The sequence below is a fragment of the Schistocerca nitens genome, unplaced genomic scaffold (assembly GCF_023898315.1).
Source record: "Schistocerca nitens isolate TAMUIC-IGC-003100 unplaced genomic scaffold, iqSchNite1.1 HiC_scaffold_468, whole genome shotgun sequence".
Classification (NCBI taxonomy): Eukaryota; Metazoa; Arthropoda; class Insecta; order Orthoptera; family Acrididae; genus Schistocerca; species Schistocerca nitens.
The window spans coordinates 8,044,807-8,057,380 of NW_026046001.1; the positions used below are offsets into that span (position 1 = coordinate 8,044,807).

The 12,574-nt window shown below is 60.3% G+C and overlaps 1 protein-coding gene across 1 annotated transcript; it reads left to right on the forward strand.

Moving 5' to 3' along the window:
* The first annotated feature begins 8 nt into the window (after nucleotides 1-8).
* On the forward strand, nucleotides 9-12,213 carry LOC126232342 (uncharacterized). Its single transcript, XM_049942619.1, has 5 exons — nucleotides 9-754; nucleotides 836-5,881; nucleotides 6,012-6,482; nucleotides 6,605-9,540; nucleotides 9,659-12,213. Exons 1-5 carry the CDS (start codon nucleotides 9-11, stop codon nucleotides 12,211-12,213), a joined length of 11,754 nt encoding a protein of 3,917 aa, XP_049798576.1.
* Nucleotides 12,214-12,574: the final 361 nt, after the last annotated feature.

The following is a 12,574-nucleotide window of genomic DNA, read 5'->3' on the forward strand; positions in this document are numbered from 1 at the left end:
AGAAACAGATGCGAAGAAACAGCTGCGCAGAAACAGCTGCGCAGAAACAGCTGCGCAGAAACAGCGGCGCAGAAACAGCGGCGCAGAAACAGCTGCGCAGGAACAGCTGCGCAGGAACAGCTGCGCAGAAACAGCTGCGCAGAAACAGCTGCGCAGGAACAGCTGCGCAGAAACAGCTGCGCAGAAACAGCTGCGCAGAAACAGCTGCGCAGAAACAGCTACGCAGGAACAGCTGCGCAGGAACAGCTGCGCAGAAACAGCTGCGCAGAAACAGCTGCGCAGAAACAGCTGCGCAGAAACAGCTTCGCAGAAACAGCTGCGCAGGAACAGCTACGCAGAAACAGCTGCGCAGAAACAGCTGCGCAGAAACAGCTGCGCAGAAACAGCTGCGCAGAAACAGCTGCGCAGAAACAGCTGCGCAGAAACAGCTGCGCAGAAACAGCTGCGCAGAGACAGCTGCGCAGAGACAGCTGCGCAGAAACAGCTGCGAAGAAACAGCTGCGCAGAAACAGCTGCGCAGAAACAGCTGCGCAGAAAAAGCTGCGCAGAAACAGCTGCGCAGAAACAGCTGCGCAGAAACAGCTGCGCAGAAACAGCTGCGCAGAAACAGCTGCGCAGAAACAGCTGCGCAGAAACAGCGGCGCAGAAACAGCGGCGCAGAAACACTCTATAGCCTCCGGTTACAGGAGCGTACCTCCATGTTCAATGTTTTTTGGGCAGTTGAACATGTAAAGTTGAATCCCGTACGCGCGTGGTAGGATCTCTAGGCCACGCGCGCGTACGGAGTTCGTCACCCATGCTGTTGCAGTGAGTCTCATCAGAAAATCAGAAACAGCTGCGCGGAGACGGCTGCGCAGAAGCGGCTGCGCGGAAGCGGCTGCGCGGAAGCGGCTGCGCGGAAACGGCTGCGCGGAAACGGCTGCGCGGAAACGGCTGCGCGAGAACAGCTGCGCGAGAACAGGTGCGCGGGAACAGCTGCGCGGGAACAGCTGCGCAGGAACAGCTGCGCAGGAACAGCTGCGCAGGAACAGCTGCGCAGGAACAGGTGCGCAAAAACAGGTGCGCAGGAACAGGTGCGCAGGAACAGCTGCGCAGGAACAGCTGCGCAGAAACAGCTGCGCAGAAACAGCTGCGCAGAAACAGCTTCGCAGAAACGGCTGCGCTGGAACGGCTGCGCAGAAACGGCTGCGCAGAAACGGCTGCGCAGAAACGGCTGCGCAGAAACGGCTGCGCAGAAACGGCTGCGCAGAAACGGCTGCGCAGAAAAGGCTGCGCAGAAACGGCTGCACAGAAACAGCTGCGCAGAAACAGCTGCGCAGAAGCAGCTGCGCAGAAGCAGCTGCGCAGAAGCAGCTGCGCAGAAGCAGCTGCGCAGAGGCAGCTGCGCAGAAGCAGCTGCGCAGAAGCAGCTGCGCAGAAGCAGCTGCGCAGAAGCAGCTGCGCAGAAGCAGCTGCGCAGAAGCAGCTGCGCAGAAGCAGCTGCGCAGAAGCAGCTGCGCAGAGGCAGCTGCGCAGAAGCAGCTGCGCAGAAGCAGCTGCGCAGAAGCAGCTGCGCAGAAGCAGCTGCGCAGAAGCAGCTGCGCAGAAACAGCTGCGCAGAAACAGCTGCGCAGATACAGCTGCGCAGATACAGCTGCGCAGAAACAGCTGCGCAGAAACAGCTGCGCAGAAACAGCTGCGCAGAAACAGCTGCGCAGGAACAGCTGCGCAGGAACAGCTGCGCAGGAACAGCTGCGCAGGAACAGCTGCGCAGGAACAGCTGCGCAGGAACAGCTGCGCAGGAACAGCTGCGCAGGAACAGCTGCGCAGGAACAGCTGCGCAGGTACAGCTGCGCAGGAACAGCTGCGCAGGAACAGCTGCGCAGAAACAGCTGCGCAGGAACAGCTGCGCAGGAACAGCTGCGCAGGAACAGCTGCGCAGGAACAGCTGCGCAGGTACAACTGCGCAGGAACAGCTGCGCAGGAACAGCTGCGCAGAAACAGCTGCGCAGAAACAGCTGCGCAGAAACAGCTGCGCAGAAACAGCTGCGCAGAAACAGCTGCGCAGGAACAGCTGCGCAGAAACAGCTGCGCAGGAACAGCTGCGCAGGAACAGCTGCGCAGGAACAGCTGCGCAGGAACAGGTGCGCAGGAACAGGTGCGCAGGAACAGGTGCGGAGGAACAGGTGCGCAGGAACAGCTGCGCAGGAACAGGTGCGCAGGAACAGCTGCGCAGGAACAGCTGCGCAGGAACAGCTGCGCAGGAACAGCTGCGCAGAAACTGCTGCGCAGAAACTGCTGCGCAGAAACTGCTGCGCAGAAACAGCTGCGCAGGAACAGCTGCGCAGGAACAGCTGCGCAGAAACTGCTGCGCAGAAACTGCTGCGCAGAAACTGCTGCGCAGAAACTGCTGCGCAGAAACTGCTGCGCAGAAACAGCTGCGCAGGAACAGCTGCGCAGGAACAGCTGCGCAGGAACAGCTGCGCAGAAACAGCTGCGCAGGAACAGCTGCGCAGGAACAGCTGCGCAGGAACAGCTGCGCAGGAACAGCTGCGCAGAAACAGCTGCGCAGGAACAGCTGCGCAGAAACAGCTGCGCAGAAACTGCTGCGCAGAAACTGCTGCGCAGAAACAGCTGCGCAGAAACAGCTGCGCAGAAACAGCTGCGCAGGAACAGCTGCGCAGAAACAGCTGCGCAGGAACAGCTGCGCAGGAACAGCTGCGCAGGAACAGCTGCGCAGGAACAGGTGCGCAGGAACAGGTGCGCAGGAACAGGTGCGGAGGAACAGGTGCGCAGGAACAGCTGCGCAGGAACAGGTGCGCAGGAACAGCTGCGCAGGAACAGCTGCGCAGGAACAGCTGCGCAGGAACAGCTGCGCAGAAACTGCTGCGCAGAAACTGCTGCGCAGAAACTGCTGCGCAGAAACAGCTGCGCAGAAACAGCTGCGCAGGAACAGCTGCGCAGAAACTGCTGCGCAGAAACTGCTGCGCAGAAACTGCTGCGCAGAAACTGCTGCGCAGAAACAGCTGCGCAGGAACAGCTGCGCAGGAACAGCTGCGCAGGAACAGCTGCGCAGGAACAGCTGCGCAGGAGCAGCTGCGCAGGAACAGCTGCGCAGGAACAGCTGCGCAGAAACAGCTGCGCAGGAACAGCTGCGCAGAAACAGCTGCGCAGAAACAGCTGCGCAGGAACAGCTGCGCAGGAACAGCTGCGCAGAAACAGCTGCGCAGAAACAGCTGCGCAGAAACAGCTGCGCAGGAACAGCTGCGCAGGAACAGCTGCGCAGGAACAGCTGCGCAGAAACTGCTGCGCAGAAACTGCTGCGCAGAAACAGCTGCGCAGAAACAGCTGCGCAGGAACAGCTGCGCAGAAACAGCTGCGCAGAAACAGCTGCGCAGAAACAGCTTCGCAGAAACAGCTGCGCAGAAACAGCTGCGCAGAAACAGCTGCGCAGGAACAGCTGCGCAGAAACAGCTGCGCAGAAACAGCTGCGCAGGAACAGCTGCGCAGGAACAGCTGCGCAGGAACAGCTGCGCAGAAACAGCTGCGCAGGAACAGCTGCGCAGAAACAGCTGCGCAGGAACAGCTGCGCAGGAACAGCTGCGCAGGAACAGCTGCGCAGGAACAGCTGCGCAGAAACAGCTGCGCAGAAACAGCTGCGCAGAAACAGCTGCGCAGAAACAGCTGCGCAGGAACAGCTGCGCAGGAACAGCTGCGCAGGAACAGCTGCGCAGGAACAGCTGCGCAGGAACAGCTGCGCAGGAACAGCTGCGCAGGAACAGCTGCGCAGGTACAGCTGCGCAGGAACAGCTGCGCAGGAACAGCTGCGCAGGAACAGCTGCGCAGGTATAGCTGCGCAGGAACAGTTGCGCAGGAGCAGCTGCGCAGGAACAGCTGCGCAGGAACAGCTGCGCAGAAACAGCTGCGCAGGAACAGCTGCGCAGAAACAGCTGCGCAGAAACAGCTGCGCAGGAACAGCTGCGCAGGAACAGCTGCGCAGGAGCAGCTGTGCAGGAACAGCTGCGCAGGAACAGCTGCGCAGGAACAGCTGCGCAGAAACAGCTGCGCAGAAACAGCTGCGCAGAAACAGCTGCGCGGGAACAGCTGCGCAGGAACAGCTGCGCAGGAACAGCTGCGCAGGAACAGCTGCGCAGGAACAGCTGCGCAGAAACTGCTGCGCAGAAACTGCTGCGCAGAAACAGCTGCGCAGGAACAGCTGCGCAGGAACAGCTGCGCAGGAACAGCTGCGCAGGAACAGCTGCGCAGGAACAGCTGCGCAGGAACAGCTGCGCAGGAACAGCTGCGCTGGAACAGCTGCGCAGAAACAGCTGCGCAGGAACAGCTGCGCAGAAACAGCTGCGCAGGAACAGCTGCGCAGAAACAACTGCGCAGAAACAACTGCGCAGAAACAGCTGCGCAGAAACAGCTGCGCAGAAACAGCTGCGCAGAAACAGCTTCGCAGAAACAGCTGCGCAGAAACAGCTGCGCAGAAACAGCTGCGCAGGAACAGCTGCGCAGAAACAGCTGCGCAGAAACAGCTGCGCAGAAACAGCTGCGCAGAAACAGCTGCGCAGAAACAGCTGCGCAGAAACAGCTGCGCAGAAACAGCTGCGCAGGAACAGCTGCGCAGAAACAGCTGCGCAGGAGCAGCTGCGCATGAACAGCTGCGCAGGAACAGCTGCGCAGGAACAGCTGCGCAGGAACAGCTGCGCAGGAACAGGTGCGCAGGAACAGGTGCGCAGGAACAGGTGCGGAGGAACAGGTGCGCAGGAACAGCTGCGCAGGAACAGGTGCGCAGGAGCAGGTGCGCAGGAACAGCTGCGCAGGAACAGCTGCGCAGGAACAGCTGCGCAGGAACAGGTGCGCAGGAACAGGTGCGCAGGAACAGGTGCGCAGGAACAGGTGCGCAGAAACAGCTGCGCAGAAACAGCTGCGCAGAAACAGCTGCGCAGAAACAGCTGCGCAGAAACAGCTGCGCAGAAACAGCTGCGCAGAAACAGCTGCGCAGAAACAGCTCCGCAGAAACAGCTGCGCAGAGACAGCTGCGCAGAGACAGCTGCGCAGAGACATCTGCGCAGTTACAGCTGTGCATAAACAGCTGCGCAGAAACAGCTGCGCAGAAACAGCTGCGCAGAAACAGCTGCGCAGAAACAGCTGCGCAGAAACAGCTGCGCAGAAACAGCTGCGCAGAAACAGCTGCGCAGAAACAGCTGCGCAGAAACAGATGCGAAGAAACAGCTGCGCAGAAACAGCGGCGCAGAAACAGCGGCGCAGAAACAGCGGCGCAGAAACAGCTGCGCAGGAACAGCTGCGCAGGAACAGCTGCGCAGAAACAGCTGCGCAGAAACAGCTGCGCAGGAACAGCTGCGCAGAAACAGCTGCGCAGAAACAGCTGCGCAGAAACAGCTGCGCAGGAACAGCTGCGCAGGAACAGCTGCGCAGAAACAGCTGCGCAGAAACAGCTGCGCAGAAACAGCTGCGCAGAAACAGCTGCGCAGAAACAGCTGCGCAGGAACAGCTACGCAGAAACAGCTGCGCAGAAACAGCTGCGCAGAAACAGCTGCGCAGAAACAGCTGCGCAGAAACAGCTGCGCAGAAACAGCTGCGCAGAAACAGCTGCGCAGAAACAGCTGCGCAGAGACAGCTGCGCAGAAACAGCTGCGAAGAAACAGGTTCGCAGAAACAGCTGCGCAGAAACAGCTGCGCAGAAAAAGCTGCGCAGAAACAGCTGCGCAGAAACAGCTGCGCAGAAACAGCTGCGCAGAAACAGCTGCGCAGAAACAGCTGCGCAGAAACAGCTGCGCAGAAACAGCGGCGCAGAAACAGCGGCGCAGAAACACTCTATAGCCTCCGGTTACAGGAGCGTACCTCCATGTTCAATGTTTTTTGGGCAGTTGAACATGTAAAGTTGAATCCCGTACGCGCGTGGTAGGATCTCTAGACCACGCGCGCGTACGGAGTTCGTCACCCATGCTGTTGCAGTGAAGTCTCATCAGAAAATCAGAAACAGCTGCGCGGAGACGGCTGCGCAGAAGCGGCTGCGCGGAAGCGGCTGCGCGGAAACGGCTGCGCGGAAACGGCTGCGCGGAAACGGCTGCGCGGAAACGGCTGCGCGAGAACAGCTGCGCGAGAATAGGTGCGCGGGAACAGCTGCGCAGGAACAGCTGCGCAGGAACAGCTGCGCAGGAACAGCTGCGCAAAAACAGGTGCGCAGGAACAGCTGCGCAGGAACAGCTGCGCAGGAACAGCTGCGCAGAAACAGCTGCGCAGAAACAGCTGCGCAGAAACAGCTGCGCAGAAACAGCTTCGCAGAAACAGCTGCGCAGGAACAGCTGCGCAGAAACAGCTGCGCAGAAACAGCTGCGCAGGAACAGCTGCGCAGAAAAAGCTGCGCAGAAACAGCTGCGCATAACAGCTGCGCAGGAACAGCTGCGCAGAAACAGCTGCGCAGAAACAGCTGCGCAGGAACAGCTGCGCAGAAACAGCTGCGCAGAAGCAGCTGCGTAGAAGCAGCTGCGCAGAAGCAGCTGCGCAGAAGCAGCTGCGCAGAAGCAGCTGCGCAGAAACAGCTGCGCAGAAACAGCTGCGCAGATACAGCTGCGCAGATACAGCTGCGCTGAAACAGCTGCGCAGAAACAGCTGCGCAGAAACAGCTGCGCAGAAACAGCTGCGCAGGAACAGCTGCGCAGGAACAGCTGCGCAGGAACAGCTGCGCAGGAACAGCTGCGCAGGAACAGCTGCGCAGGAACAGCTGCGCAGGAACAGCTGCGCAGGAACAGCTGCGCAGGAACAGCTGCGCAGGAACAGCTGCACAGAAACAGCTGCGCAGAAACAGCTGCGCAGGAACAGCTGCGCAGGAACAGCTGCGCAGGAACAGCTGCGCAGGAACAGCTGCGCATGAACAGCTGCGCAGGAACAGCTGCGCAGGAACAGCTGCGCAGGAACAGCTGCGCAGGTACAGCTGCGCAGGAACAGCTGCGCAGGAACAGCTGCGCAGGAACAGCTGCGCAGGAACAGCTGCGCAGGTACAGCTGCGCAGGAACAGCTGCGCAGGAACAGCTGCGCAGGAACAGCTGCGCAGAAACAGCTGCGCAGAAACAGCTGCGCAGAAACAGCTGCGCAGAAACAGCTGCGCAGGAACAGCTGCGCAGGAACAGCTGCGCAGGAACAGCTGCGCAGGAACAGCTGCGCAGGAACAGCTGCGCAGGAACAGCTGCGCAGAAACAGCTGCGCAGAAACAGCTGCGCAGGAACAGCTGCGCAGAAACAGCTGCGCAGAAACAGCTGCGCAGAAACAGCTGCGCAGGAACAGCTGCGCAGGAACAGCTGCGCAGGAACAGCTGCGCAGGAACAGCTGCGCAGAAACTGCTGCGCAGAAACTGCTGCGCAGAAACAGCTGCGCAGAAACAGCTGCGAAGGAACAGCTGCGCAGAAACAGCTGCGCAGAAACAGCTGCGCAGAAACAGCTGCGCAGAAACAGCTGCGCAGAAACAGCTGCGCAGGAACAGCTGCGCTGAAACAGCTGCGCAGAAACAGCTGCGCAGAAACAGCTGCGCAGGAACAGCTGCGCAGGAACAGCTGCGCAGGAACAGCTGCGCAGGAACAGCTGCGCAGGAACAGCTGCGCAGAAACAGCTGCACAGGAACAGCTGCGCAGGAACAGCTGCGCAGGAACAGCTGCGCAGGAACAGCTGCGCAGGAACAGCTGCGCAGAAACTGCTGCGCAGAAACTGCTGCGCAGAAACTGCTGCGCAGAAACAGCTGCGCAGAAACAGCTGCGCAGGAACAGCTGCGCAGGAACAGCTGCGCAGGAACAGCTGCGCAGGAACAGCTGCGCAGGAACAGCTGCGCAGGAACAGCTGCGCAGGAACAGCTGCGCAGGAACAGCTGCGCAGAAACAGCTGCGCAGGAACAGCTGCGCAGGAACAGCTGCGCAGAAACAACTGCGCAGAAACAACTGCGCAGAAACAGCTGCGCAGAAACAGCTGCGCAGAAACAGCTTCGCAGAAACAGCTGCGCAGAAACAGCTGCGCAGAAACAGCTGCGCAGGAACAGCTGCGCAGGAACAGCTGCGCAGAAACAGCTGCGCAGAAACAGCTGCGCAGGAACAGCTGCGCAGAAACAGCTGCGCAGAAACAGCTGCGCAGGAACAGCTGCGCAGAAACAGCTGCGCAGAAACAGCTGCGCAGAAACAGCTGCGCAGAAACAGCTGCGCAGAAACAGCTGCGCAGAAACAGCTGCGCAGAAACAGCTGCGCAGGAACAGCTGCGCAGAAACAGCTGCGCAGGAGCAGCTGCGCAGGAACAGCTGCGCAGGAACAGCTGCGCAGGAACAGCTGCGCAGGAACAGCTGCGCAGGAACAGCTGCGCAGGAACAGGTGCGCAGGAACAGGTGCGCAGGAACAGGTGCGGAGGAACAGGTGCGCAGGAACAGCTGCGCAGGAACAGGTGCGCAGGAACAGCTGCGCAGGAACAGCTGCGCAGGAACAGCTGCGCAGGAACAGCTGCGCAGGAACAGGTGCGCAGGAACAGGTGCGCAGGAACAGGTGCGCAGGAACAGCTGCGCAGAAACAGCTACGCAGAAACAGCTGCGCAGAAACAGCTGCGCAGAAACAGCTGCGCAGAAACAGCTGCGCAGAAACAGCTGCGCAGAAACAGCTGCGCAGAAACAGCTGCGCAGAAACAGCTGCGCAGAAACAGCTCCGCAGAAACAGCTGCGCAGAGACAGCTGCGCAGAGACAGCTGCGCAGAGACATCTGCGCAGTTACAGCTGCGCAGAAACAGCTGCGCAGAAACAGCTGCGCAGAGACAGCTGCGCAGAAACAGCTGCGCAGAAACAGCTGCGCAGAAACAGCTGCGCAGAAACAGCTGCGCAGAAACAGCTGCGCAGAAACAGCTGCGCAGAAACAGATGCGAAGAAACAGCTGCGCAGAAACAGCTGCGCAGAAACAGCTGCGCAGAAACAGCGGCGCAGAAACAGCGGCGCAGAAACAGCTGCGCAGGAACAGCTGCGCAGGAACAGCTGCGCAGAAACAGCTGCGCAGAAACAGCTGCGCAGGAACAGCTGCGCAGAAACAGCTGCGCAGAAACAGCTGCGCAGAAACAGCTACGCAGGAACAGCTGCGCAGGAACAGCTGCGCAGGAACAGCTGCGCAGAAACAGCTGCGCAGAAACAGCTGCGCAGAAACAGCTGCGCAGAAACAGCTTCGCAGAAACAGCTGCGCAGGAACAGCTACGCAGAAACAGCTGCGCAGAAACAGCTGCGCAGAAACAGCTGCGCAGAAACAGCTGCGCAGAAACAGCTGCGCAGAAACAGCTGCGCAGAGACAGCTGCGCAGAGACAGCTGCGCAGAAACAGCTGCGAAGAAACAGCTGCGCAGAAACAGCTGCGCAGAAACAGCTGCGCAGAAAAAGCTGCGCAGAAACAGCTGCGCAGAAACAGCTGCGCAGAAACAGCTGCGCAGAAACAGCTGCGCAGAAACAGCTGCGCAGAAACAGCTGCGCAGAAACAGCGGCGCAGAAACAGCGGCGCAGAAACACTCTATAGCCTCCGGTTACAGGAGCGTACCTCCATGTTCAATGTTTTTTGGGCAGTTGAACATGTAAAGTTGAATCCCGTACGCGCGTGGTAGGATCTCTAGACCACGCGCGCGTACGGAGTTCGTCACCCATGCTGTTGCAGTGAAGTCTCATCAGAAAATCAGAAACAGCTGCGCGGAGACGGCTGCGCAGAAGCGGCTGCGCGGAAGCGGCTGCGCGGAAACGGCTGCGCGGAAACGGCTGCGCGGAAACGGCTGCGCGAGAACAGCTGCGCGAGAACAGGTGCGCGGGAACAGCTGCGCGGGAACAGCTGCGCAGGAACAGCTGCGCAGGAACAGCTGCGCAGGAACAGCTGCGCAGGAACAGGTGCGCAAAAACAGGTGCGCAGGAACAGGTGCGCAGGAACAGCTGCGCAGGAACAGCTGCGCAGGAACAGCTGCGCAGGAACAGCTGCGCAGGAACAGCTGCGCAGAAACAGCTGCGCAGGAACAGCTGTGCAGGAACAGCTGCGCAGAAACAGCTGCGCAGAAACAGCTGCGCAGAAACAGCTGCGCAGAAACAGCTTCGCAGAAACAGCTGCGCTGGAACAGCTGCGCAGAAACGGCTGCGCAGAAACGGCTGCGCAGAAACGGCTGCGCAGAAACGGCTGCGCAGAAACGGCTGCGCAGAAACGGCTGCGCAGAAAAGGCTGCGCAGAAACGGCTGCGCAGAAACGGCTGCGCAGAAACGGCTGCGCAGAAGCGGCTGCGCAGAAGCAGCTGCGCAGAAACAGCTGCGCAGAAGCAGCTGCGCAGAAGCAGCTGCGCAGAAGCAGCTGCGCAGAAGCAGCTGCGCAGAAGCAGCTGCGCAGAAGCAGCTGCGCAGAAGCAGCTGCGCAGAAACAGCTGCGCGGAAACAGCTGCGCGGATACAGCTGCGCAGATACAGCTGCGCAGAAACAGCTGCGCAGAAACAGCTGCGCAGAAACAGCTGCGCAGAAACAGCTGCGCAGAAACAGCTGCGCAGGAACAGCTGCGCAGGAACAGCTGCGCAGGAACAGCTGCGCAGGAACAGCTGCGCAGGAACAGCTGCGCAGGAACAGCTGCGCAGGAACAGCTGCGCAGGAACAGCTGCGCAGGTACAGCTGCGCAGGAACAGCTGCGCAGAAACAGCTGCGCAGGAACAGCTGCGCAGGAACAGCTGCGCAGGAACAGCTGCGCAGGAACAGCTGCGCAGGTACAGCTGCGCAGGAACAGCTGCGCAGGAACAGCTGCGCAGGAACAGCTGCGCAGAAACAGCTGCGCAGGAACAGCTGCGCAGAAACAGCTGCGCAGGAACAGCTGCGCAGAAACAGCTGCGCAGGAACAGCAGCGCAGGAACAGCTGCGCAGGAACAGCTGCGCAGGAACAGCTGCGCAGAAACAGCTGCGCAGAAACAGCTGCGCAGGAACAGCTGCGCAGAAACAGCTGCGCAGAAACAGCTGCGCAGGAACAGCTGCGCAGGAACAGCTGCGCAGGAACAGCTGCGCAGGAACAGCTGCGCAGAAACAGCTGCGCAGGAACAGCTGCGCAGAAACAGCTGCGCAGAAACAGCTGCGCAGAAACAGCTGCACAGAAACAGCTTCGCAGAAACAGCTGCGCAGGAACAGCTGCGCAGAAACAGCTGCGCAGAAACAGCTGCGCAGGAACAGCTGCGCAGAAAAAGCTGCGCAGAAACAGCTGCGCAGAAACAGCTGCGCAGGAACAGCTGCGCAGAAACAGCTGCGCAGAAACAGCTGCGCAGGAACAGCTGCGCAGAAACAGATGCGCAGAAACAGCTGCGCAGAAACAGCTGCGCAGAAACAGCTGCGCAGAAACAGCTGCGCAGAAACAGCTGCGCAGGAACAGCTGCGCAGAAACAGCTGCGCAGGAGCAGCTGCGCAGGAACAGCTGCGCAGGAACAGCTGCGTAGGAACAGCTGCGCAGGAACAGCTGCGCAGGAACAGGTGCGCAGGAACAGCTGCGCAGGAACAGGTGCGGAGGAACAGGTGCGCAGGAACAGCTGCGCAGGAACAGGTGCGCAGGAGCAGGTGCGCAGGAACAGCTGCGCAGGAACAGCTGCGCAGGAACAGCTGCGCAGGAACAGGTGCGCAGGAACAGGTGCGCAGGAACAGCTGCGCAGAAACAGCTGCGCAGAAACAGCTGCGCAGAAACAGCTGCGCAGGAACAGCTGCGCAGAAACAGCTGCGCAGAAACAGCTGCGCAGAAACAGCTGCGCAGAAACAGCTGCGCAGAAACAGCTGCGCAGAAACAGCTGCGCAGAAACAGCTGCGCAGAGACAGCTGCGCAGAGACAGCTGCACAGAGACAGCTGCGCAGAAACAGCTGCGCAGATACAGCTGCGCAGAAACAGCTGCGCAGAAACAGCTGCGCAGAAACAGCTGCGCAGAAACAGCTGCGCAGAAACAGCTGCGCAGAAACAGCTGCGCAGAAACAGCTGCGCAGAAACAGATGCGCAGAAACAGCTGCGCAGAAACAGCTGCACAGAAACAGCTGCGCAGAAACAGCTGCGCAGAAACAGCTGCGCAGAAACAGCTGCGCAGAAACAGCTGCGCAGAAACAGCTGCGCAGAAACATCTGCGCAGAAACAGCTGCGCAGAAACAGATGCGCAGAAACAGCTGCGCAGAAACAGCTGCGCAGAAACAGCGGCGCAGAAACAGCGGCGCAGAAACACTCTATAGCCTCCGGTTACAGGAGCGTACCTCCATGTTCAATGATTTTTGGGCAGTTGAACATGTAAAGTTGAATCCCGTACGCGCGTGGTAGGATCTCTAGACCACGCGCGCGTACGGAGTTCGTCACCCATGCTGTTGCAGTGAAGTCTCTTCAGAAAATCAGAAACAGCTGCGCGGAGACGGCTGCGCAGAAGCGGCTGCGCGGAAGCGGCTGCGCGGAAGCGGCTGCCCGGAAGCGGCTGCGCGGAAACGGCTGCGCGGAAACGGCTGCGCGGAAACGGCTGCGCGGAAACGGCTGCGAGGAAACGGCCGCGCGGGAACAGGTGCGGGGGAACATGTGCGCAGGAACAGCTGCGCAGGAACAGCT